General features: G+C 40.0%; 1 protein-coding gene across 1 annotated transcript in view; it reads right to left on the bottom strand.

Moving 5' to 3' along the window:
• The window catches only part of VWF (von Willebrand factor), a 117,128-nt gene that overhangs the window by 43,112 nt on the left and 48,000 nt on the right, over window positions 1–26,016 (bottom strand). Inside the window, exons 20-30 of the mRNA XM_036404921.2 lie at window positions 22,730–22,868; window positions 21,094–21,228; window positions 17,645–17,794; window positions 16,861–17,001; window positions 15,142–15,261; window positions 14,440–14,596; window positions 13,717–13,875; window positions 12,668–12,803; window positions 8,260–9,605; window positions 7,684–7,803; window positions 6,311–6,454 (exon numbers count right to left, since the gene is read on the bottom strand). Of these exons, the coding sequence (XP_036260814.1) occupies window positions 6,311–6,454; window positions 7,684–7,803; window positions 8,260–9,605; window positions 12,668–12,803; window positions 13,717–13,875; window positions 14,440–14,596; window positions 15,142–15,261; window positions 16,861–17,001; window positions 17,645–17,794; window positions 21,094–21,228; window positions 22,730–22,868 (2,747 nt within the window). The remainder of the gene's footprint in view (window positions 1–6,310; window positions 6,455–7,683; window positions 7,804–8,259; window positions 9,606–12,667; window positions 12,804–13,716; window positions 13,876–14,439; window positions 14,597–15,141; window positions 15,262–16,860; window positions 17,002–17,644; window positions 17,795–21,093; window positions 21,229–22,729; window positions 22,869–26,016) is intronic.

Raw genomic sequence — 26,016 nt, 5'->3', positions numbered from 1 at the left:
TTTCCCAAGCTGCTGCAAGCATGGACAAACTTTAGGAATCTCACTCAGCACATTGATTATTGATAAGGCTTGGAGAGCTGGGATTGTTCAGCTTGGAGAAGGCTCCAGGGAGACTTCACTGCAGCCTACAGTATTTAAAGAGAGCTTATAAAAAAGAATGAGAGCAACTTATTTTAGTGGTAGGTAGGGATAGGACCAGGGGAAGAGTTTTAAAGTAAAAGAGTGGAGATTTAGATTTGATGTGATGAAGAACTTTTTTACTCAGAGGGTCCTGAGGCAGCAGTGGAACAGGCTGCCCTGGGAAGTTGTGGCTGCCCCAACCCTGGAAGTGTCCAAGGCCAGGTTGGATGGGGCTCTGAGCAACCTGGGATAGTGCAAGGTGTCCCTGCCTATGGCAGGGGGCTTCAACGATACAACCTTTGAGGTCTCTTCCAAAACAACCCTTCAGTGATTCTATACCATGGCAACAGCAGTTGGATATTCAGTGAAAACCTTGACATTTCGGATGTTTTTCTATTTGCAACAAAACACATTTTAAAACACCATTATTTTTTAGGTGATGATTGCATTTCACAAGCTACTGTTCCTGACCACAAAAAAATAACTAACCTCAGGCATTACCTCATGTCCTACACAGCTTTCCCACAACCCTTTCTACAAATGGTTTTGTGTCTGTCAAGGTAAATGTTAGATATAGAATGGCACATTAGCTAGAAATAACTAAGGATAAAACAAAATACAGCAAATAAATCTCACTATATTCAATATCCCTGAGATTGCTTCTGGATGGTCACTGTGCCAGAAGATTGACTCATTCCCTTTGGTCCTACAATTACCAAAAAAAAGTATTTAATTTTCAAACATATTTTAGGTTAAATTTTTCTGCAGTAAGAATCACAAATTATTTTTCATTCATTTGTGAAAAGTACTTGAAATTTCTTGGTTTTTTTAATGACCCTTTAACTTTTGTGTGGTTGGTGTGGTCGGCAGCCAGTCCAGCTCCATTTTTCTTCTTCTCACATTAATTTTAAAAATGTTCCAAAACTCCATACATATTTGCAAATGGAAAGAAAAAATACATTCTTTTTATAATTTCTCATAATGAAATCAAGTACTGTCGTATAGAATCAGTGACTATTTCAAAGGCCCCAAAAGCAGTTACTCCATGCAGTTAATTTAATGCAAGGAAAATCGGATTTAGCATAGTAAAAACTCTTTGGATTTCTCCCTTTATTTTTAAGCCAGCGCTGGAGAAAAGAGCCAGGTGTCTGAAGACATCATCAAATGAATGCTTTCGTCCTGCTAGAGGGATTCAGAAAGTCATCATATCCCAACTGGAAGCTGTCACTTCTCAGCTTTTCGTCTCTCCATATCACCACAGAGGGAAATAACAAATCCCTCAGAGGCCACAATAAAACCTATTCATAGCTAAAATCAACCAACTTCAACATTTCCCTACTGAGAGACCACAACACAACAAAGACCTGACATTTTCATATCAGTAAAGCAAATATGAGTATTTACACTGAATTAAACAACACCGTGCACAAGGCTTTATTAAGACTGGAAAGAGTTTTCACAGCATGGAAACATTAAAAAAATCTCAGAATGGTTTGGGTTGGAAGGGACCTTAGAGATCATCCAGTTCCAGCTCCCCTGCCATGGACAGGAACATATTCCTCTATCCCCAGTTGTTTTCAGTCATTTTAGCCCTTCCTTCAGCCCATGAAAAGTGGTGAGCCCCCAGCAGCCTTCCAGCTCAGTCAGTAGGATATGACTGCCACTCACTGGGCATGTCCAGGGAAAAAATGCAAATAAATAAAAAGGGAAAGCAAAAATCCAATTGAACCATACAAGCTCCTTTAGAAAGGACAGACCAATCAATCCAAGCACAGAACAGCATCTTCTCCCCGTCCTTCAGTGCTCATGTTTGGAATAATCATTAATTAATGACTATGAACATTTGATGCTGAAATTCTAAGAGTCAGAAAAGGCTTCTTAAGAGCCTTTTCCTGGTTGACTTGACACCTGATAGATTTTAAATTTAGACTTGTATTCTGAAGTTACAACTCAGAATGGTTCACACACAGGCTCCTGCAAGGACTAAACGGACATAAACAAGTTTTAAGGACAAAAGTCAATCTGTTGAATAGGTTTGGAGGTGTTTACTATGAGTCTGCAGGGAATTACACTAGATTCTACCTTATGAAATAGTTTCATTAATGATTTGGATGGAAGAGTTAAAATGTGTAAAAAGGCATGTTAATCTGAATCACGAATATTGGATTGGGAGCAATCATGGACATCATGGAACTAACTGAATGAGCACAAAGTGCCCTAGAAATATTTAAAATATATCCAAGAAATAAAAATGAAGATTCATCCAAGAATTAGCCAATCTGGAACATGCAGACATTTATTGTTTTGGTGGATGCCTCAGGGAAAGCAAAAACTTCCTAACAGAAACATTTGCAATTATTTTCTTTGGGTCTGTAGGGCTGTGACAGACAAGGGATTTCAATTAGATTGAGGTTCCTGCTGGGAACTCATAATCTGTGCCTTAAAGTGGCCTCAGTGGTTTTTTCTAACATTTCTGCAACATCTTGACCAAAAAAAAGTACCACAAGAGATCTTAATTTCCCACAAATCCTGAAAGCAGCCTGGGAAAGGAACGATATAGGAATGGTCCCTCAGAACCTGAAGTGATACAGAAGCAGCCAACACTGTCTGGATGGTGTAAGTATTCCAGACTGCAACTACTTAACCAAGGACTTGTCTAACCAGGAACAACTCTCTACAATGATAATCATAGAATCATAAAATCACAGAATAGCTTGGGATGGAAGGGACCTTAAAGATTATTTCATTCTAACCCCCCCTGCCATGAGCAAGGACACCCTCCCACTAGACCAGGTCCATAATCCTGAAGCTGGTCTTTGTATCTTAATTTAGGCTCTTCACATGGCACCTAATTGGGATTTTTCACTGAAAATAGCAGATTTTTTTCATTTTGAAATAAAGTTCAACATATTGAAAACTGATCCTACAGTGCTTTAAGTGGTCAGTTCTTGGCACATGAATATTGACATTTTAGCATTAACACACATTAATTAATATGTGCTGAACTTTTCATGAGCAGCACAAACCTATCAGTCCCACATCACTACAGGCCCCAAAAATATCTCCTCTACAGGTCAAAAATCCTGCATTTCTCTTACCACTAAGGGCTTCTGATGAAGCCAGACTCCACCAGAAGCTCATTTAACTCACAAACCTTGTAAGAAATGAACTAGAAAAAAAAAGCAAACAAAAAAATCCCCTGAAGGGCAGTGAATTAAAACAGCTTGGGGAAGATACTAGTGGTACCTAAAAATGGTTTCAAAAAGGAGCTGGCACCACCAGTTCAGCAGTATTTGCGGGGAACAAGTGAAGGCCTCTGTCAGTGGGTGGGAGCCCTCTGATCAGGACAGCTGCTGGCCTTGGGTGACAGGGGGCAAGATTTTGGAAATTTGATATAGAGTGCAACATTTGGGGAGAGATATGAATAAGGAAAAGTGTTATGGGGTGTCGCAGACATCTTTTATGAAAAATCCTTTCCTTAGGATTTTTCCTCCTGAGAAGCTGAGAGGCCTCAGGAACAAAATGTAAACATTGATTATCTGCTGCTGTGGAATGCAACAGGTGGATCTTTGATTGGCCCATGTTGGTTCTTTCTAATTAATGACCAATCACAGCCCAGCTGGCTTGGACAGAGTCCAAGCCACGGGCCTTTATTATCATTCCTTCTTATTCTATTCTTAGCTAGCCTTCTGATGAAATCCTTTCTTCTATTCTTTTAGTATAGTTTTAATGTAATATATATCATAAAATAATAAATCAGGCCTTCTGAAACATGGAGTCAAATCCTCGTCTCTTCCCTCAAACTAAGACCCCTGTGAATATGGTCACAATGGGGAGCCTTTGCTTCCAAAACCAGAGGGGAGGTTTAGGAAAAAGACATTCATACCTTCTGAATCCTGACAGCAAAGCTGAATGCTACTAATCAAATATATTAATAATGATGGAAAGTTGGAGGAAGAATATAAATTTAAGGTTGTTTTTTTTTTCTTGGAGGGGGGAAATATTTCTTTCCCTAAAGATGCTTTTGTACAGCTGAGCCACATAGAGCATACTTCCTCCAAATTTTGAGGCTGAGGCAGGAAAATGTCAGCTTAAAAGAGCAACTTTTACAAGGGCTATAAGGAAGCAAAATAATGTTTTTATAAAGTGTTAAGCAGTATTTACTGTAGGGATTGCTCAATCTGCTCCCTGTGACTCTCCTAAACACCCACAAATGCTGAACAGAGACACATTTACGTGATTCTCAGTTGTCTTGCACACATCACTTTAGTGTTTAATTAGTTTCCTTTTTTTTTTTTTATGGTTGTTTCTTATGTGAAGTTGTACACCATTTCATGATGTCTGAATAGCCCCAGAGGTGCTTCTTGATAGGTTACTTGAGCCAAGATTCGCCTGATGTTATTGAATGGCCCCACTGCACAAGCATGGGAAAGATTTGTAGTATAAGCTGCTCTTTCTTGTTCTTTTTATGCCCTCACATACTCAGTAGTTTTTCATAATTTCTTTTTACTAAAATCTCTCCTGGAGTTTCCTTATGGCTAAATAATGCAGGAAAGGGAATGCTTTCTACAGTAAGATTTTTGCAGTGGTAGCAACAATTGGCCTCTGCACACTGAGCTTTTTGAACCAAAAAAGCACGATTTGGATCAACAAAGATGGAATAAAGATTTCACTGAATTGCTCTTCTATCATCAGGCAGCCAGTGCAAATAAGAAGAAACAGCTCTGGTCTGATAGCAATGGTATTTTTTGATGGGTAAATTCAGATCAAGCAAAGGCTAGAAAAGATCTCCTAAGCAAATGCAGCATCCAGACTGGGCCATCTACATTTGTCAAGCAGCCTCTGCATTTCCAGAGGCCCGAGCACAGACAGAAGGGCCTGAGTGACCATGCACTTCCTGGGAATGCTGTCTCCTGCACAGCCAGCCACATTCACACACATCACAAGGTGCAACACAACACCATATTTTCATGACTTCATTTGAGAGGAACTACTTCTCCTCTATTTCACTTTCATTCATTATACCACATCCTCGATCATGGTCTCTGAGCATTTTCCAATGAGACATAAACAAATCACTAATGAGGATGTCATGCGGCTGCCTGTCCCATTTCATTTCCCAAAGGCAGTGTTTGCTCTGTTTATCCTGCAGTTCCATGAGGCTTTCTCTACACATTACACGGAAGGCTTCACAAAACTTATCTATTTATATGCAACAATTCATCCCACAATGAGCCTGTAGAAGTCTCATCAGCCATCTGGTATTTTTTATTTCTCCAGGTTGAGAAAGCAATCAGAGCTAATCCTCCTGTGAACTATGGAAGTCAGGTTTTATTTCGCACTTCTCTGTACAAGTAACTTTTTCTAGTCCAAAGACTCCAAAAATCTATATATTCCTCAACCCGTAAAGGACCCTGATGCTAGGTGGCTGCCAGAGTAAATGTGGTTCCAATCCAGAAGAACAAATTTCTCAGGGTAGCTGGTGTAAGATGCTGTAGGAGAATAATTTTTTGCTGAACCCTGCAACTGATATTTGTGTGTGCACCAAGTTTCCACAGACCAGTGGGAAAGCTGATGTTTTCGCACATGAAAATGGAAATGGACCTGTCTGTCTGGAACAGAAGATAGTATTTCACAAGTAACTCTTCAGCTGAGATGTTGCCTCAAGCAATCCTTGTTCTCTGCTCCCTGGCACCATCCCCAGTCTTGTGTCAGCCCAAGTCCCTGTGGAACTAGCATGGCAACTTGGGTAAAGGAAGTGAACCATACAGAATATAACTCTTGTTTTGCTATTTTTCAACGAGATGGGTTACACTGGCTCAGCACAAACATCTAGTAAGGGCAGCTCATGAAGCCAGTATGAGCAGCTCTGCTCCTAAATGTCTAATCAACTAAACAGCACTGAAAGGTTAATGATCAAAGTCCTTCTTCATTATGCTTTGCTTGCTTGAAAGATATCCTGAGCATTACTTCAAGGCTTCTTTCCAAAATACATTAAAGACAAACCATAATTTGTGTAACCTACGAATACATTTTAGTAGAGAAAACTGAACCATAACAAGAGGTTGAACCTTAACAGGAAATGCCACCACAATGACACAATACATGCTTGTAGCCAGCCTGTATTTAGCATTCCGTGTGGTTTTGTTCCTCCTCTTGTTTAAACACCAATGTTCACAAAATCACTCACCTAATCTGGTAGGACCTTGCTCCCTTTGTTGAATAGACTGCACCATCTCTACAAGCCTGTCAGTCTCTTGAGGCATGTTCCATGAAATTTCTAGATTATTTTCCCTGGCATACTGAAGAACTGACACATGAATTGAAGAATTGCCTGAAGCAGAAAATAAACACTTTAGGCAGTGCATGTGAATGTCTTAAAATAAATCTAAAGAAACGTTGGCATTGTGATTTACATTAGGCACAACTGGACAATGGTTTTCCATCAGAGTGTGAAAAGACCAAAACTGAACTATTCCCTGATGAAAAAACATCCAAGTACCGCTGGAAACAGTTGCATTTCTGTCAGGAGTCAGCATGCAGTATTTTAGCCCAGATCAATATGACAGTAACTGGAGAATTTTGTTTTCTTGATCTCCATTCAGGATTATTTCTTTTCCATTTTAAAATTATCTAAACACCCCCACTTTTTTTTTTTCTCTTAACATGCACCTTGTTTTGCACAAGCAGTAGATTGATGCTCCATTTGTCAGATGGGCCAAGCTCCCTGGATTATTTCATGCGCAATTCCCTCTTTCATACAGCACTGGAGTGATGTGCATGGAACAAAGTTGAATCCAGGGAGCTTGACCTGTGAAGAGGAATGAAGATAAATTCCAAATTATTGTCCTCTCTAACATCCTGATTATAGATTATGAAAGAAGTACAAATAAAACTATTAACAGAGCATTTATATAGACAGTTTGAAATACCAGATTTGCAAAATTAAACCAGGCAAAATGTTGTCTATAGTGATTGGCTATACTTCTCTTCATGGCCTCCTATTGAAGGTATTTATGTATAGAGCACAATGAGTCTTTATCAATGCTTTGTAAGACATATATGAACACTACCAATAACAGCAGTTGCTCCATGGAAATGGTTTAATGCTGGATCAGAAAAATATAATTCTGACTAAAAAAAAAATCCATGTTTGTTAAATACAACTGGGAAAACAAAGGATGCAGATGAACTTGGTACAACCCATACAATGTCTTAAACTGCTCCCTGTGCTACATGATCCCTTCATGTATGTGCAGGATACAATGCATTCTGCCAGGGGGGCTGCACTGATAATGAAAGATAAGGAATGGCCTGACTAGAGGTGTACCCCCCTATCAGTACACACTCTACAAGCACAGTGAGCTTAGCCAGAAAGCGTCAGCCATCCCACAGGGGTCTGGAAATAAACATTGAGCAGTCAGTGCTTTGAGGGAATAGAATGAGAAATTTAAAATTAAGAATTGAAAAACCTCTAATGAGAAGCTGGTTTGTACCCTACAAGCAAATTCTTTTGTTTTACAAAACATATTTCTGTGTTTGAGCTGAAAGGCAGATACATACCAATCACAACACTTTCAATAAATGTCCGCACAAAGTTTTTCATTTCCTCAAACTCTGATGCTCCAATATTCAAACTTCCATCCAGAAGAAACATGATGTCCATGGGTTTGTTGCACAACTCTGAGGGTGAGAGGGGGAGAGAAAAAAGTTATTTTATATCTATAATAACCAAAATTAATATCTGCTAGTGTGGTAGAAGGAGAAAGGGTAGGTACAGTTGCATTTTGGGAAAACAGAACAGGATAATGACCATTTGAAGTAATTAGTGATGCCCCTTGAATGAAAGCCTTGAGATTCATATCCAGTGGGATACATGGATATTTGAATTCCTGCTGTTCTACTGATTCTGTTCTAGTCCCAGTGGACTAAAACAAAAAACAAACAGCAGATGACAACAACAACAAAAAACTCAACTCAAACCAACAACAAAACAAAAACAAACAAAAAACAAGGAAAATGAGAGCAAGACACCAAACCAGATAAGGGAACCCTTCAAATTTCAGTGATGCACAGGGTAAACACAAGAGACCCAACAGAAGAAAGAAGAAATCACACAGAAAATTCATCCAATCTTACCTGTGATTTCAGTCCACAATCTCATCCCATGAGTGCAGCACGACTGCAGTACTAATTCAGGTGCCTCTTCAATAAGACTGTTATAACTATTCAAGATAATTGGGTCATTAGGCTGACTGATCTTTCTGAGCTCTTGGATATTAGCACTGGGGGTTATGCCTATGGGAATAACATTTATGCTCCTGGGAGGTCGTGTAATAACATCAGTGGAAGGACTGGATGACACCATATATACCAAGTGAGGAACATCTTGCCTGCCTCCATTCACTGATGTAAATGTATGTTTGGAAATATAATCAAGGGCGTTGCCAGTGTTGGTAGCCCTCCCTCCCTGGTAGGCTATACTCCTCACTTTCTCAATAATATTTTCCTTTGACTGTATTTCCCTAAAGGAATACTCCAGACTGACAGTCTCTGAATACTGAATGACTGTAACGTGAATATTTTCCTGTCCCACGTTCATCCCTGTGACAACCTTCTCAATGAATTTCTTGACCTTATTGAAGTTTTCCTCCCCAACATTGTCAGATCCTTCCACAATAAAAGCAATATCCAGCCTGTTGGGATGGGACTTTTCTGAAAGAGGTGGTAAGGCTGTGAGTCCCAAAGGGGGGAATAGGACACTGGACGTGGTTGGAGCAGATGTAGCTGGTAACACAAGACTTTCCTGAGGTCCCAGATCGCACAGGTGATCAATGAGGAAATCTCTATGATCCATTAGCTCCAACACATTGCTCACTAGGAAGGCTCTGCTACCTGGAAACATTTTTGCCATGAATTTGACTTGCTCCACATTGATATGTGGCCCAATCCCCACGGGTATTACTGTGATGTCTCTATTCTTCAAAAACCCAAGCATGTCGCGGATTTTTTTTTGAGACCTGCTTGCTATAAATATCACTGCAATTTTGGCAGCATTGGTCCTCTCTGCTTTTCCAAACACATGCAATGCAGTGTATTTAAAGACTTCATATGCAGATGCTTCTTTATCACCTGTGTATTTTATGTTCTGGACAATTCTTCTCATCTGGGAATTTGTTTTGATATCTTTAAGATTAAGATAGATGGTGGGACCAGCCCTATACACCAGAATTGACACTCGGATTTTTTTCTGAGAGATGTGGAGTTTTTTCATCACACCAATTATGAAAGTCTTCAGCTGTTCAAAGTCATCCTCTGAGAGTTTATTGGAGCCATCGATCAGGAAGGCCAAGTCCATCATCTTGCTGCATGAGTATGCACTGGCTGGTAGCTCAATGTCCTCCTCTGGAATAGGTGTTGTCAGAGTTAGGATGTCCTCCATGGGCTCACAGTCCACACAGGTTAAGTTCTTCCCTTCACACAGACTACAAAAATCATCAAATCAGAAAAACATCAAATTTAACTGTAAAAAGCAATGCTTATAACAACAAGTCATCCACACAAGTCATCCACACATTATAAAAGAACACCAATGCAAAACCAAACATCTCAAAACCACAATGAAACCAAAACATGATGTAAATAATTTTTCCCCTCACCCCAATTCCCCACTACTTTCCATATGATATTGTACACCTAAATCCCCTGCGTTCATGGATGTTTGTTTAGATCCCGGAAACATGACCAACTATGGTGTGTTTGTCTGAATAAACTCCTTAGAACAGTCTTTGGCAGAAAGGGTAAAATTCTGGGTCTGGAAACTGTTTAGGAACCACTGAGTATCAGCAGTACAGAAACCTACTGGTTGGACTGAACTGGCTGATCAGGTCTGCTTCACAAGGAACCAAAACCTGATGAAAACTGCAGGCAGCGAATGCCAAGTAAAATCCTAGAGTAGGAGAGATGTTTTATCTTTGATATGACTCAGCGAACTCTGTGCAGGGGCCAGGTTTACACAGATTTTAACCTTACTGAAATTAAAAATCTTTTTTCTACCTCTAAAGTGCTTTACTTTCCTGGTGGTTTTTTTCCTGACTTCATTTTAGTTTGGATACAGCTTTGGCATATGTTCATCCTCTACTCCTTCTTTTATCTCTTTTACCTTCCAATTGTTTACCATGATTTCTTCTTCAGTCCAGTTTCTCACATTAAATGCTTTATTTCAACCATAGATGTTATCGCTTTTTAGTCCTATGTCTTCCCTCACCATTTCTACTCACCTCCAGTAGTACATTTTCCCCTTTCCACCTCAGCTCCCAATTTTCTTTCCCCCCCTTATTCATCTTTTCCACTATTCATCCTTCTGCACCACCATGAGCTTTTTCACCTCTCACCCTCCACCTTTTATGAACTCATTTAAAATTCATCCATCTTTAGCAAGGCTTTAACACTTCTGCCCGTCTAATTCCTGGCTGCATATTTCTCTTTACTTCCTAGAATCACAGAGGGGTTTAGGCAGGAAGAAATCTTTAAAGTGTATCCTGTCCAACTCTCCTGCAATGAGCAGAGACATCTTCAACTAGATCATGTTGCTTAGAGCCATGTCCAGCCTGACCTTAAATATTTCCAGAGATGGGACATCCACCACCTCTCTGGGCAACCTGTGCCAGTGTTTTACCAATCCCTTTGGTAACTTCTTCCTTATGTCTCATATAAATTGAACATCCTTCAGCTTAAAACCATCACCCATTGTTCTGCCCCAAATGGCCCTGCTAAAAATTTTGTACCCATCTTCCTCATAGGCTGAAGCACTTAAAGGTCACATTAAGATGTTCCCAGACCCTTCTCTTCTCCATCCTGAACAATCCCATCTCTCTCTCTGCCTTTCCTCCCAGAAGGTGTTCCAGCCCTCTGACCACCTTCGCTTCTCAGAGAAAAGAACATTCCGGCACTCAGGCAGGTGGAACAGAACTAGTCCATATATTCTCCTTATCTTACTGGACAGTCCAAGGAACAGAGTAGGAAAAAGAGTTACAAACAAGTAACCACCAAAAACCACTTGCTTGCACTGCCAGAGAAAACCCAGGGTGTACAAACTACATGTGTCAATTCCGGAAGAAGGTGCCATTTTCCAGGAAAATACTTAATTTTACATGTGGCACCTTCATTTAAGTTCTCTTAACAGAAGTGTTTTGTTCTTTTTGAGCTCATTTTAGTGTCTTCCTAATTGCAGAATGCACAGCTACTTTTGGCATTAACATACAGCAACAGAAGATTATTCTAATCCTCGTATGAACAAGATTCTTCTAGTTTCCAATTTCTTTTGGATGTTTGCTATGAAATTCATTTTTGTGCAATATTTTTTGTTGTTTGTACAGATGGTGTAGGCATCTAAATTAGGTGACAGCTATGCAAATGGATGTTTCTCTAGTGAGATAAGTTTTCCTAATGTCCTGAAATCTTTTGTGAGCAGCAGCCAGTGTATCAACATTTAAGATAAATTATTATTAAGAATTACAAAAATTAGAGAACAGAGACTCATTTAAGAAGACTCTTTTTTGACCTTTTGCTCTTCAGGGCTCATCATATATACTGTCTAAAAGTATGTATTTAATTGATGAGCCTAACAGTCTCATGCCCTGTGTTTATAGCTCAGTTGCACACCAGCCCTGGGTAGAGACTAGGAATTGTAAGCTTTTACCTATTCTGAGCTTCTGTGAGGTTCGGAGCACTTGGAGGTACATTGCTGGTTTGTGATAATAGCTGCTGCAGTTTTACAACTCTGTTTCCATTAAATCTGATCAGTTTACAAGTTGGAAAACTCTCTTTTATTCACAGCATTATAAATCACTAGTGAAAATATCCATCCATGGTCCAGACATCCAGAGAATGACAAATTTTCATAATATGCCACAGGGCATTCAACAAAATGCAAACAGTCTCTGCTGCATTGCAGCTGAAGGCCCTCATCCTGCACAGTGCACAGCAGTGCACATTCTCTGCCATTCATTTCATCCTATTTGGAAACACCTGTATGCAGGATCAGACCATGGGTATCACCTTAATATCTCATGGAAATTGGTTTTCCAGTAATGGGACACAATTCCAACTGCTAATAATCTCAGCAAGTTCTAGACTGAGTGCACATTCAGACCTTGCACCTCACATAGGAATTTTCTAGCACTGGCAGATGGAAGGAGTCTAACAGCTTTATTGATGTTGAATCACACATTGCACATAAAGAAGTTGAGCATCTGAAGCCAGCAGGGCCACCAACACAGGGAAAAGGCCTTTTTTTAGAAAGGAATTTCTAGATTTTACTTGCTTCAATTAGATTGACATCCTATAATCCCTACTGCTGTCATTGAAAAACTTCAGCCCTGGGTTCTCTGTGAAGGGGTATTGACATAAAAGATGGTTTTCAAGCTTCTTTTTGAGTGATATATTTAAAGTTACATCCATTTACTTATTCATGAGGATGTACTTCATCCCTGACCCTTCATCCTACACAAGAGGGATGCTGGTTCCCTGCACAAGCCCATCATACCAAGACTGACAGTGCTGTGGATCATCTCTGTTCAAAACCACTCTCCTTCCATGTGGGATACTGTCACCTCCAACTGCACACACGGGACAGTCTTCTGGACTGACACAATCCAGGGACAGCTCATCAAGGATTTTCCCTGTTTCAAAACAGCAGAGCAATGTAAAGATGCCAGTTGTCATGAACTGTAAAACTAATCATGGGGTTAAAAACAAAACAGTGCTTCTGAGGTGGGCTCAAACCTCCTGAATACTCTGCTTGGTGTTGTGGCCACTGCCAATTTGACATAGAGAACTATCTCCTTCCCTCATAATGGTTTTATTTAGATATTGAAACCACCTAACCCAGTGTATACTTTCAGCAGCCACACAGAAGGTAAATATATCTTCAGAACAAAAAATGGAAGATGTCAGGGTATCAGTAACATCAGGGGAAAATGGCATTTTCCATTATACATGTATACTATTTATTCCTCCTCCTATCCTCTACCTTGTTCTGATCAGAAATAGCAGGGCCCAGAATAGCTACTCGGGATCTTAAAATACTTTATTGCTTCCCTTCTTCATTTTCTTCTCCCTGTCCCATGTTTCCCGTACTTTTTCCTTTCCCTTTTCCACAAGGTAGCTGTTGGAATAGTTAATCTGGAAGCTCATGCTCATGGGAGGATGACAGCTGGGCACTCTCAGGAGCATCTTGGAGGTAATAAGCAGGTAAAGGCAATGGGTTTCACTACTGTAGGTGCTCTCGAGCAGAGGATTTTATCAATTTCCAGCACAAATTCATGCTCTACTTTAACCACAAAGTCAACAATCTGTTCCCACACAGCCCCTAATCCTCCAGTCTCATCAAGCTGATCCCATCCTCTCTCATCCTTGCTGGCAGGGGTTCACACTCCTCTTCTGGGCACCACTTCATGCCCATTTCACAAACCCAAACTGAGATTTTGCCCAATCACCTCCCTCCTCAGGCCGTAAGGAATTGTGGTGAAAACACATCACTGAACCTGTTAAGAAGAAGAAAAGCTGTTTAAATAAATCAAAATATGCACTTACCTGCAGGACAGTGCACGTGGCATCCTTCCACACATTGCAGAGGACACTCTAAAGCCTGGGGGTGTTGGCATGTGACAGGACAAGCAGGTCCACAGCTGTTATATCTCCATTCACACTGATAATCTAATTCCTGTTTATTCAAGTCCTCACAGCTTTGTGCTATGCAGGGACAGAATCAGAGGCAAAAAAAAAAAAAAAAGAAAAGTCAAACCAGAGTGTATATCCACCATGCCTCTCAGAACTATGGCACCAAACATTGTACAAAGTGGACCACATATATCTAAAAAAATAAAGATTTCCACTTTTAAATAAAGATTATTGTTTTATTATTGTTTGACTACAGTCAGGGCAGACCACCTTTTCACACTTACATCTTTTTTCACCCAATGAACTACATGCTTTAGACCAGAAATTCTTAGGTTTGATAACAGCAAGTGCAAAACAAACTGCAAACTTTAATTGATGCACATGTACATATATATTACTGAAACTATTTCTTCATCTAGATTTTGTACCACAGGCTACTATATCCCCTGACTGATGGAACAGGTTTGCCAGGTACAGAAATAGAACAGGGAATGGGAGTGTCAGAGAGAGCTGCTAGCCCAGCCCCATTAACGTGAAATTCTCTGCATGTCAGTGGGAACAGAGCTAAATCTGACCAGTCTGAGCCAAAACCTTGCACGTTTGCACCCAGCTCTGCCTCATGTTTTCTGTACTTACGGCACAGAGTTGGTGACCTCCAGTGAACAGCCACCCCTTTCTGTGCGCAGGCATGCGCGTAGGCCGCAACAGTGTCACAGAAACATGCGCAGTCCCCAACAGACTCACAAGCACAGGTGTCATACAGGCAAATGTCAATGTAGGGCTCTGGATTCACCTACAGGAGAGAAGGGCAAAGGACACTCCAAGTCCTTCATCTCCTCCCTATACATATTAACCTTCAGATGGTTTGGCTGCTCCACTTGCCAAGGGTCAAGGTGCCACATAAATCAGTGCAAATCTTTCTGCTGATGTCAGCAAGGACTGCAGTTTGCAATCACTTAATATTTTTAAGCCTTGTCCCCATCCCTCTCATGCAGCAGCTTGGGTATAACACAGCCTGAAAGGCATTGCATTGGCTCAACTCCCCCTTCCCTCAAATCTCAACTCCTAGGCTTCACCTCATGTGCAGTCCCTGGACCATACAGTAAAATTTCCCTTGGGAAGATGTTACTTCATAGCTTAATAGGTGTGTTTTCCCATAAAGGTGCATTTTCCCTTAAAGCCTCCACTACAGGACAAGGTGAGAGATGAGAACACCAGCCAGCCTTCACCAAGTCCTATGTGCTGTCAGCACAACCACACTTTTTCCCTCATCTGTAATCAATGCCAGCACAGATCATGCAGAATTGAAGAATGTGAAACACATGACCCAATACTCACCAATTTCGTGCATTCTTCAAAGACACTTCCAGACAAAATGTTGCATGATGATTCTACCATCATCTGCTTCACTATGTTTCCACCACACAGTGGAGATATCAAGGTCTGTTCCAAGCTGGGCTTAATATTGTAAAAGACAAGCAGAGATTGTTTTAGCCTTGTCTTCAGGACCTTGGGACTCTTCAAATTGAAGTAAGAGACCCACTACCAAAGGAAATTGTTTCTCTGAGTAAAGTTTCAACCTATTGCACAACACACACAGATCCTGCCGCAGCAGCGCAGATCACCTCCTTGATTTTCTCCAGCTCTTACTTGTACCCTGAAATTTTAACTCAGATTTAGATGACAGGAAGACCCACTGTACCAAACGCCAATCTGACAAATGATCATCCACAACTCCTCAGCAGGTCCACGAGGCTTAAAAATATTATCAGATTTCAGCAGACAATACCCAAGGCAGCTGCTGAATAAAAATAGCTCAGTAACCTTCCCTCCTCCCATTTAATTTATCTAAGAACAAGGAGCACTAGTACTGACACAGAATTTAAGACACCAACACCCTGCAGGTCCTGTCCTGTGCCTATGACACTGAAATGAGAAGCTGCTCCTTTTCAGTCTGACCCTGTGGCCTCACTCCACAGTACTGCAACTTTTTTTTGCATTTCAGTCAATGAAAAAAGTTACCTTCAGAAAGGTAATATTGTGGCTATGTCATGCTTGCACATAATTAGCATCTAACCCAGAAGATTTCACGTGATCACAAACAAATGCTTCAGTGTGTTTGTCTGGTAATTCAAATCTTGTAAGAAAATATCTAGAAAAGGCTTTTTCCACCCCCTGCCCTGATCACTTGGACAAATTTTCAAAAGAAAAGCATTAGCTGAATGAAATGCTTTGCTTTACAAATGTCAAAACAAGTGGTTTTCAAGGTATTTTCTCGCACATTTCATTTAGAAATACTTTAGGCTTTATTTGTCAGCTACTTACAAATTTCTTATTCAATTTCATTCTTTCAAAACTCTGTATTTGGAAAATAGGAAGTAGACTCTTATGTGTAATATACTTAGAACCCCAAGAAATTTACAGCACTGGGACATAGATAACACTTTCAGAAAGCAGCTACCCTCCCCAAGATTCACATGCAATGATGGATAGCAATAAGCTCTCCCATCCCCTCCTTTATCCTGCTTTTTTTTGATCAAGCCTTTCCAACCTGAAAATAAAAGCAGAATTAATTAAAAAAAAAAAAAAAAAGAGAGAGAGAGAATCATATAGAAAGAAGTTAAAGAAATTAACCTGTGCATTCCACTGTTTGTAATGGACAAACTAAGATTTGGGATATAGAAATTTGAATAGGGAGAAACAAAACTTTTATTTGAACCCACCCTGACCGAAAATTACAGCGATTTTTTTTAAGATTAAACTCTAAAATGAGATTTCCAGTGATAGCTGGATTTCAAACATCTGGGCTGGATAACTCTAGGAACAGTCTCAGCTAAACAAACTGGCTATTTTAACATTCCACTGAAGCCAGGCAGCCCAGAAGCCTTACATAAGTTAATTGGCCTTTTACCAGATTTAAAAAAGTAATATTTTTTGGCAAAAACATGGAGGAAGGAGTTAATTTCTACTTATTTTAATCCTTCCAAAGCTCTTTGTCCACTCTTCACTGATAGTGTAACCCACACTAATTAGTTTTCACAGTTCATTCACAATTACCTTTGCAACATCAGCACAGTGGGAATTAACTTTCCAAGAATTCCCAAAGTCAACTGGATCTACTTCAAGATGTTCACTGCTGCTGGTCAAATCATTGTTTTGAATTCCATCAAAATTTCCACACAGACCACACACTCGATCCTTGCAGGGAAAGAAACATAGAAAGCATTAATCTTACAACTGTAGACCAGCTTAGGGTTTTGTTAAGAAGTCTTTTTAGCCTGGTGCTTTAATGCCATGAGGTTCAAAAATTGAATTACCCATAGCCTTGCCAAGGCCACTCAGACAGACACAGTCTCTCTCAGAGAATGTGTAGCTCCCATTCCCACTCTGCTTTGCTAAAAACAGGACCACACTGTCGCCAGGGACTCCCAGAAAGAAGGACTGCTCTAATCAGCAGTGCCCAGTGGCTCTGTTTGGAGTGTGTCCCTACAACCCCATTTCATTTTTGGAGATTGCTGTCCTATCACCATCACCAGTAAATCTGGCTCTTATGCTGCTCTTCTTGAATGCAGAAGAAATCACTCCTTGTTATTCTGAGGTCCCACAACACTCATCCTATCTGTCGTAACTCATTTCCAATGATCCAGGATTTGACCCTTATAGCTGAACAACCAGGAAAATAAGGCAATTCTACAGTACTACCAAACAACCCCTCAATTTTTGAACAAGTGCCTAACATACCATGAAAATCTACATTAAAAAAAAAAAAAAAAGCCATTCCCCAGGGACAGGTTAAGTGCATTCTTTAGTGAGAATAAGAGGTGGAGCAAAAACCACTTACTTTGAAATTGCCTTTTAAGATAATGGAGACTCCCATGGCCAGGTCCCAGGTCACACTGATGCTTTTACCCAGTAAAATGATGTAATAACGGCCAGACTTGATGACATCTAAATTATAATTTTCACCCTTAGGAGGTACCCTGATGTTTACCTGAAGGAGAGAAACACATTGTACTATCAGCAGTGTCTCTAATTATTATTTAAGGTGGGTGATTTTCCCAGTGGGACATGTTAACAGGTGCTTCCATTCATGCTGTTCTCCAGAGAGTTTCCATATACTATCCAGATGCTCCAGAGAAAACCAGAAATTTGGGATACAAGTACAGTCTTTCAATCTCATCCCATTTCCAAAGTCTTTGAATGTGGTCCCAGGGTATAACACACAATGCCAATATATGAAGCAGGGCTGATAAAGACAGGGTATACTCAATTAATCACCAGTTTAGTATTGGTCACTGGTTCACTGAATAATTACTTGTTGGTTTGGGCTTTTTTTATTTCGGCTTTTTAGAAAACTTAAGAATTCTGTCCTTCTGCTGTAGTAAGAACTGGCAGAACCACACATATCAGTGGCCTCTGAAAGACCAGTCTTATTCTGGAGTCAGGAATTTTCTTCTCAACTAATTACACCTACAGAAAAAATGCAGAGAGGTTCCTTTTGGTATCTATTCTTTTTTTCCACCACTTTCCTTTCCCCTGTGTGCCTCTTTCATTTTCCATTTGGCTGCAAATTCACTGCCTCCAGCTACTAAGAATTTAAGAGATTCATTTAAAATGCTCTCTTTCACACCACAATTCCCTTTCAATGGGAACTCTAAGAGGAATATTAAACACATTTGAAAAGAAAAGTCTGGCATGGCTGTTACTTTAAGCACCATATTAATGCATTAACTGCTTAGTTCTGGAAGTTCTTTTAATCAGTAGAAATAGCAATTAATGTAAGGGAGAAAGAAAAGCCCAGAAACCATTTACCCACTCTCTTACTTTGAGGGCAAAATATTTCCTTATCCCACTATTCTTTCTTGCTCAATTCAGTAAAAGCTCAGCACAGTAATTAAATTCTTTTAATCTCTGAGCTATCATCAGAAACATTTATCCCAGGAAAGAAAGTTTACATCTTCCATGGATTTCCTAAAGAAGGTCTTCATTGTCTTTAGGGAAGATATTAAAAGATATTTTAGGTACCAAAAGAGCTAACTTTTTAATTTTCTCCTATGCTCAACACATTACTACACTTGACCACTTAAAATTCTTCAACAGTCTTGGTCTTTCCAAATTCAGAGGGTTCCAAACCACCGAAGAGGACAAAGTTGAGCTGGGAGGTTGACTTAAATTACAGAATTTTTATGTTTATGGAGGCTTTTTGCCCAACCATGAAGTCATAAACTTTTGACCTTGCAAACTTCCAGATTTGTTTCAGAAAATAAAAAATTATTTCATTTTGTTTTAAATGTCAGCCAGAACTGTAGCATGTCAATTAAACCCTCATTTACCAGCAGCAGTAGAAGCTGCTCTCAAAACATATAATCTTAAAACAATGTTAATTGGAAACATTAAAATGGCTAAAAGAATACCTGATTCTTCTGCTTGCTTCTAAGGATTCTTGCAGAAAAAGAGTGTAGAAAGTCATTACTGAATAAGAATTTGCCTAGGAGTCTCCATATCCATTGGTTTTCTTTAATGTCTCTTTTAGTTGTTGTTGTTTCTAAGAAAACTTGCTCTGTATATTATTACACTGAGCCCTAAACTCTCCAAAAAGACAACTGAAAATTCACTCAGGGTCATGTGGACAGTGCTGTAATACAGACCTAGGTCTCACAAGGACAGGCTCTCTCAAGAACATCCTCTCATGCTGGAGCTGCTGGATGCCTAAATCACCTGCTGTTATCTTCTGGCCCTTTCTTACATATCCAAATGGAATCAGAGGTTTTCTGAAAATCTGTCATCTAAAGAAGCTTTCAGACAAAGTCCAGCTAGATGGAATGATCCCTGCACTGCTATTTACCCTCAGCCAAGTCAGGGATTCTTTAGCAGTAGAAATTAAAAACTGGACAACCAATATGGCTTGTGTTCATTTCTGCAGCACCCAAAAGCCTCTATGGATCCTATCCTGTCATGGTGCACTGCACAGACACCTTTAATAAAGGTCATGTTTTTGTGTTCCTGCCAAGGCATGGTGGCAATTTGCAGGCAATTCCAAACCTGGTACAGCTTTGTCTGTTAACCCAAAACCAGGCAAATGTAGAGTGGTTTCACTGGGAACATTTTTGCAAATGTCTGGTCCAGACACCAGCTCAGAGCACAGGACTTCTGAGAAGGCAGTGACTGAAACAATAATCCACTGCACCCCTGCAATGGCTAAGCTCACAGGCAGTGAAAATTGTTACAGTGCTTGAGGCAAAGGGCTGAACCCTGCCCTCTGGAAAGCTCATTTCCTGCTGGGAAGGGACATGGGAGATGGAAGAGATTCTTGGTCAATTCTTCCATGTTTGTTGGTAGCAAAAAGGAGGAAAAAGAAGAATATAGCCAGGTGGATATTCCATCCAGCAATTTAACAGGACAAAGGACAGCTAACATTCCAGTATCAACTTGTTGGAGCAGTGACTTTTTTTTGTTCATGTGTGTGTTCAGTCTTTCAGCTTGCTAAATTAGTTCTGATGTTTTACTAGCCACAGGTCAGTCGTCTCTTAGCCCTTCCTTGCACTAAAGTTGCTGGAAACAGGCTTTGACAAACCATGTTTAGAAAGGATCTGAAGCACCCAATACATGAGGGATGTGGAGCTGTTGGAATGAGTCCAGAGGAGGCCATCAAGATATCAGAAGGCTGGAGCATCTCTGTCATGAAAGAAGACTGAAAAAATGAGAATTGTTCAGCCTGAAGAAGAGAAGGTTGCAGGGAGACTTCATCGCAGTCTTTCAATAGCTAAAAGGGCTACAAAAGAGCTGGAGAGAGACTCTTTACAAGGGTCTGGAGTGGGACAAGGGGAATGGCCTCACACTAATAGAGAGCAGGGTTAGATTGGATATGAGGAATAGATCCTTCCCTGTCAGGGTGGGGAGGCCCTGGCATAGGTTGCCCAATCCCTGGAAGTGTTCCAGGCCAGGTTGGATGGGGCTCTGAGCAACCTGGGATAGTGGAAGGTGCCCTGCCCATGGAAGGGGAGTAGAACTGAGTAATCTTTCAGGTCCCTTCCAACCCAAACCATTCTATGATTATCTGAGATAAACTGATTGGCATCAAGAAACAGCAGAAATACCAAACAGCAGAAATACCAAAAAAGCATTATACCTCTGGAAGCAAAATGGATAAATATAATCCTGCTAACCTGATCGTTTTATGATCAAGAACCCCTGAGTGTGAGGTCATTCCTGCTTCAGCTTACTGAACAATCTGAAATTATTTTCCCAAACGAAAAAACAGGAAGGAAAGAGAAAAGAAAGTGTACATACGTTTCCACTGAACAGCTCTATTTCCCCTCCTTCATACACAATGATAACCCTTTTGGTGCACTTTTCTCCAGTGAAGCCACAACCTTCATTTGAAATGAATATCTGAAATGTTCCAGAGTCACCCTTGCAGAAATCCTATCAGATAAGAAAATAAATGAGTCAGTAATGAAAAACACACACAGGGAAAAACACAGAGAAAAAAGAAGCCTCAAACAACACTCTGTAATCTGTGGTCAGTAGGATATATATTGTCATGCTAACTCTTCCCATGTTCATTTAGTTTATTCTTAGCACTGATATTCATGCGTCCCATCTCTTAAAGAATGAGGCACACTCTGCCAGTGACACACATATGCATAATTTGGAGAGTATTTTTTTGGCAGGGAGAATCCACCATGTTACAGTATCTGTGATATTTAAAAATGTATGATGGGCACAGGGCACATCTGAATACACAGATAGCCTAATGTATTGATTTTCTTCTAAATCCAGAATTTCTGAGATCCTTGGAGAGTTCCTACGACATTTACATAATAATTCACATCTCTCTGGCCTTTTAGATTTTATTTTTTGGTTGTGTTCATTTTTTTCAATACACACCTTTTCAGAAAAAGGCCCTGTGTGGAGCTCTCTGTGTCTGTCATTTAAGGAAAACCAATCTGAATTCCATTTTAAGTAGTTTTGTAGTAGCCTATGGTATTGCAGCCCATAAGACCTTTACACAGAGCTCTCAGTGGTGGCAAAGCAATCACTCCTCAAACATAATCCAGCTGGAATCAAGGTGGGAGCATATTTCAAAGACCTAGGCAGAGGCAGGTTGATCACACCTTCCTCCCTAAGGAGAACTGCAAGGAGGAATGTGCCTCATAAGGACTCTGTGGGAAAAATAGTAACCCACCCAAGAAACACATCCAACTGTAACTGCAGAATATTGTTGTCATCAATCAGCAGTGAATCCATCTAGTTTTGGAACAAATTTTCAGATAAATCCTTGTTTGCACAGACATTTCTAAATACATGATAATCTGCATGTAGATGAGTCTTTATCTTAGTTAACTCTAAATTCTGGCTGATTCTGCAAATAAAAAGTTGGGTTTAATGTGCTCTGCATTTATCCCCCTCTCCTCCTTGCTGTGAGGAAAATGGATATTGTCAGGGGACTCCAAGCAGGTGGTGCATGGAACAAGACAGGGATCATGCTGAAAGGAATGAGAAGAGCCTGTGCTCTGGATGCATTTAGGGAAGGTTCATTGAGCATTCCTTGTCTCACTCAGCCAGACAGCAAGCTACCACTTCTGGATAAAAAGGAAAAGAAAAAAACATTGATTTATGGATAGCCAGAATTCCATTTGGGAGATGAGATTCAGACAGCTCTGCTCTGTACCAAAGTGCTCTCATAAGGTTCATGATGGCCAGCTGGACACATGACAGCCTGATTTCTATAGAACAAAATTCACTTTTCAAAATTCTCAAGACATCTCTGAAAACATAAATAAGCTCTATTTTTCTCTACTATACATCTGGCTTAGTAATTAGAAATAGTTAACTGTGATTTATCCAAACACTGGGCTTCTCACCTGGGGTAAAACTGTTTTTATATATCAGGCAGCTTTAGTATTTGACATGCTCTTCTTACCTGAGCTAGCACATACTGGCAGTTTCCTGGAAACTTATATTTCAATCCATCAAATGTCAAGTAATGAGCTGTACCAATAGCAGTGCAGGTGCCATCACACAGATTTTTGGTGCACTCCCACTTCCTCCCCTGGCACACACTGTAACAGAGAAAAGGGGGCAATGACAGTTGTCCTTATGTCAATGTAAATTACAAGCAAGAGAATGCAAAGTGCTTTAGGCAAAGTGAAAGTGCCACAGTCTCTGCCTCCAGGAGCTCTCTACCACCAGATGAGAGGCTCTCTCATCAACATAAATCAGCATATGTTAGCAGTGGGTGCATAAATCCAAAGAGTGCAAAGATTAAATGAATAAGGGATGTGTTTCTCTGCTTCTTACAAACTGCAGTGTAGGACTCTGGGTGGTTTGAATTTCCCTGTTACAAAATAGGTCAGGACAGAGTCTGCTGGAATATTCTTTTATACTAGAATTTGCTGGAATATGCTTTTATACTAGAATTTTATTTAGGATATGCTGCTCTGCTCCAAGTGCCCTTGCTGCAAAACAGAGCATCCACCACTCTTGCCCTTTTCCAGAAGTATCCTGGGGGAGCACAACCTTGCTACAGAAGCTGCAAATATGAAAGGGGAACTCTCCCTTGACATCCACAGGCTTTTGATAAGTGAAATAAATTGATTTGCTAACTAGCAAAAGGCTGAGCAAATAAAGTAAAACTCAAAATCAGTGGAGAGTTAGAATACCATTTCACACAATATCTAATAATAAATATTTAATAATTAATAAGCAATATATTGCTGGAGGATGGCAAAACATTCATCCACTAAATGCTCCATGAATGCAGATGGACGTCATCACTGCCCCAGGAATTTTCTAACCAAGCTCTGTGAGGGCAGGGAAAGAGGAATTATATCCATACTTTACAGACATAAAAACTCAGGGATAAAAAACATGAAGTACTTTCCCAAGATCAAATTGCTACCTGAAGGAAAAACTATGCACTGAACTGAGTCCTCTAATAATGCCTTAACCTGAGCACAGATATTATTTAATCTTGTTAACATTTTGCATCATAATAAATATTGGGCAAGACATTTTCTTCAAAGAAGGAAACTTCAGTAACATGAAACCTCTTCCCCCCCTCCTCTGCTAACAGCTAACAAGAGCAAAATTTTGTAAATATGCGCATGGACAGATTATAAGAGACATGGGGTGGTTAAATTCAGATTAGCAAATTTCTGCAGTGCACTGCTGCACAAGTGTGACTTCAAAATTTTCATTGAGCTCCAAAATGAATTCCCAATACATTGCATAACAGAAGGTTTGCCACTGGCTTAGGCTTGGAGACATTCCGGTGTTCATGAATTAGGGTGTCCCATATGTCAAGTCAGATGTAAATGCCAAATCTGACACCTCTCGCTCATATATTGCCTTTGCAGGTGTTCACATCTGGCTAAGAACAAGTGAGAATGAGAACTCCTGCCACAGCAGTACAAAAGGCAAAAACAAAAGAAAAGGAAGATCTCAACCTCCAAAATCCAGACTCTCAATTCTTATTAATTCTCAAAGCAATAGTAATTTCCTATACGACTTTCTATATTACATTTGACTTGATATTTGCTGAGAACTATCAAGAAACTTTTCAAAGTCACATAGTGCAAAAAAGCCCTAGTGACATTTTTGAAGGGACCTTATCTCCAATTTTACTTCCATTCATGAAAAACACCTAAAACTTGAGGAAGAGCTTTTATCAGTGAGAAAAAGCCTGATTTCTAACGTTTCCTTGACCCTAATATTGAAGGAAATTCTATGTATTTGATGAAATATAATTTACAATGATATTGCCAGAATTGTGGGCAGTTACAACAATGAAGCAACATCATTATGATTACCTTAAGGTCAAAGATTGTATGATTACTTGACAATAAAAAGGCTGATCATGATTATTGTGAGGAATCTTGCAAACTTTTTAACACTTGGAAGTTTCACACTGTACTCTTCTTGTTTCAATAAAATTTTCATGGTGCCTGTTTTTCAGCTGAGTCACTTTTACCTAAATGCAATGTAAGCACATTACAGAGTATGTACCTAGACAAAAACATCAAATTCTCTTCCATCTTTTTCCCTTTCAAACCTATTTTTCCCCAGATTTAATTACAGTACATGGATTCACAATGTTATATGTAGCTGCAAAGGAAAGAAATTAAACAAAACACTGGGAGATTAATATTTCCATACAAAACCTTCATCCAAGACTAACTCGTGCTAGTTAGGAGTGGTCCCACTAGTTAAAAAATCTTGAAATCACTGTTATTCAAAGAGCAGTGTACCAAACAAAAATCAATCATTGGACTCTCTAGTGGTGCTGATTCTCTGACACAGCTCCAGCCAGTCATACAGAGGATGACAAACATTGCTCCTGGGGTTGCCACAGAGCTGGGCAGGAACATTTACGGTAGAATGCATAACAGATTCTCAAGTCTGAGTTCAAAAAACCCCCAGGATTTTCACAGTGCTGGTAGCTGAATGTCCTACACCCTGGACTCTTGGAGCTCTGAAGGAAAAGAGCCACCATTCCCCCCCACCACACACATGGAAAAAAAGTACCTCAGTGCAGCCAGTGTGCTGTGCAGGAGAAGGAAAAAGTGGCCCACTGTACTTTACCAAAGGCTGTGCTGAGGGCTTCCCGCCAGAACTCCCCTTTGAACATATAAATCCTTTTCTAGCAACCAAGCAGGAAAATTGTGAAAGACATGGAGCACTCACTCTTTTCTTCTAAGAAAGTAACAGTTTTCCATCTATTTTCATCTTTTTTAATATATCAATAGATAGAGCACTCTTTTGAGATATAAGAGGTTGACCCTGTCTCTTCCTAGCTCTTTATCATTTCCCTGAAGAGCTCCTATCACATTACAGCTGGTGCATCATGCCACTTCTGGCTGAAAAGGGCTGATTTGACGGGCCTCAGACAGCCAACAAAAAGGGAAACACAACTGCAAAGCTTAGTGAAAAAGCCCAGGCTCCATTCCTCCCACCCCAGAGCATATAGGTCCTAAACTGTTATCTTGTGTTGCAAAATCCACTATCTAGTGCCTACAGAAGAGTTGAACAGACACACAACTATTTGTAGGGCACGAGGCAGAGGTTGCCAGACATTGCAAGGAATTTTATTGGATCTTTATGCAACATGCAAAGGGAATGTGCTGTCTGTGCAATTAATAGGCTGCAAAAACTAGCTTTCGCTAAAAGAAATCTGTTAAGTAAACAATATTTGGTGTTACCAGAAACACA

Source organism: Molothrus ater, chromosome 5 (genome assembly GCF_012460135.2).
Source record: "Molothrus ater isolate BHLD 08-10-18 breed brown headed cowbird chromosome 5, BPBGC_Mater_1.1, whole genome shotgun sequence".
Lineage (NCBI taxonomy): Eukaryota > Metazoa > Chordata > Aves > Passeriformes > Icteridae > Molothrus > Molothrus ater.
This window is presented reverse-complemented; position numbering and strand designations above follow the sequence as displayed.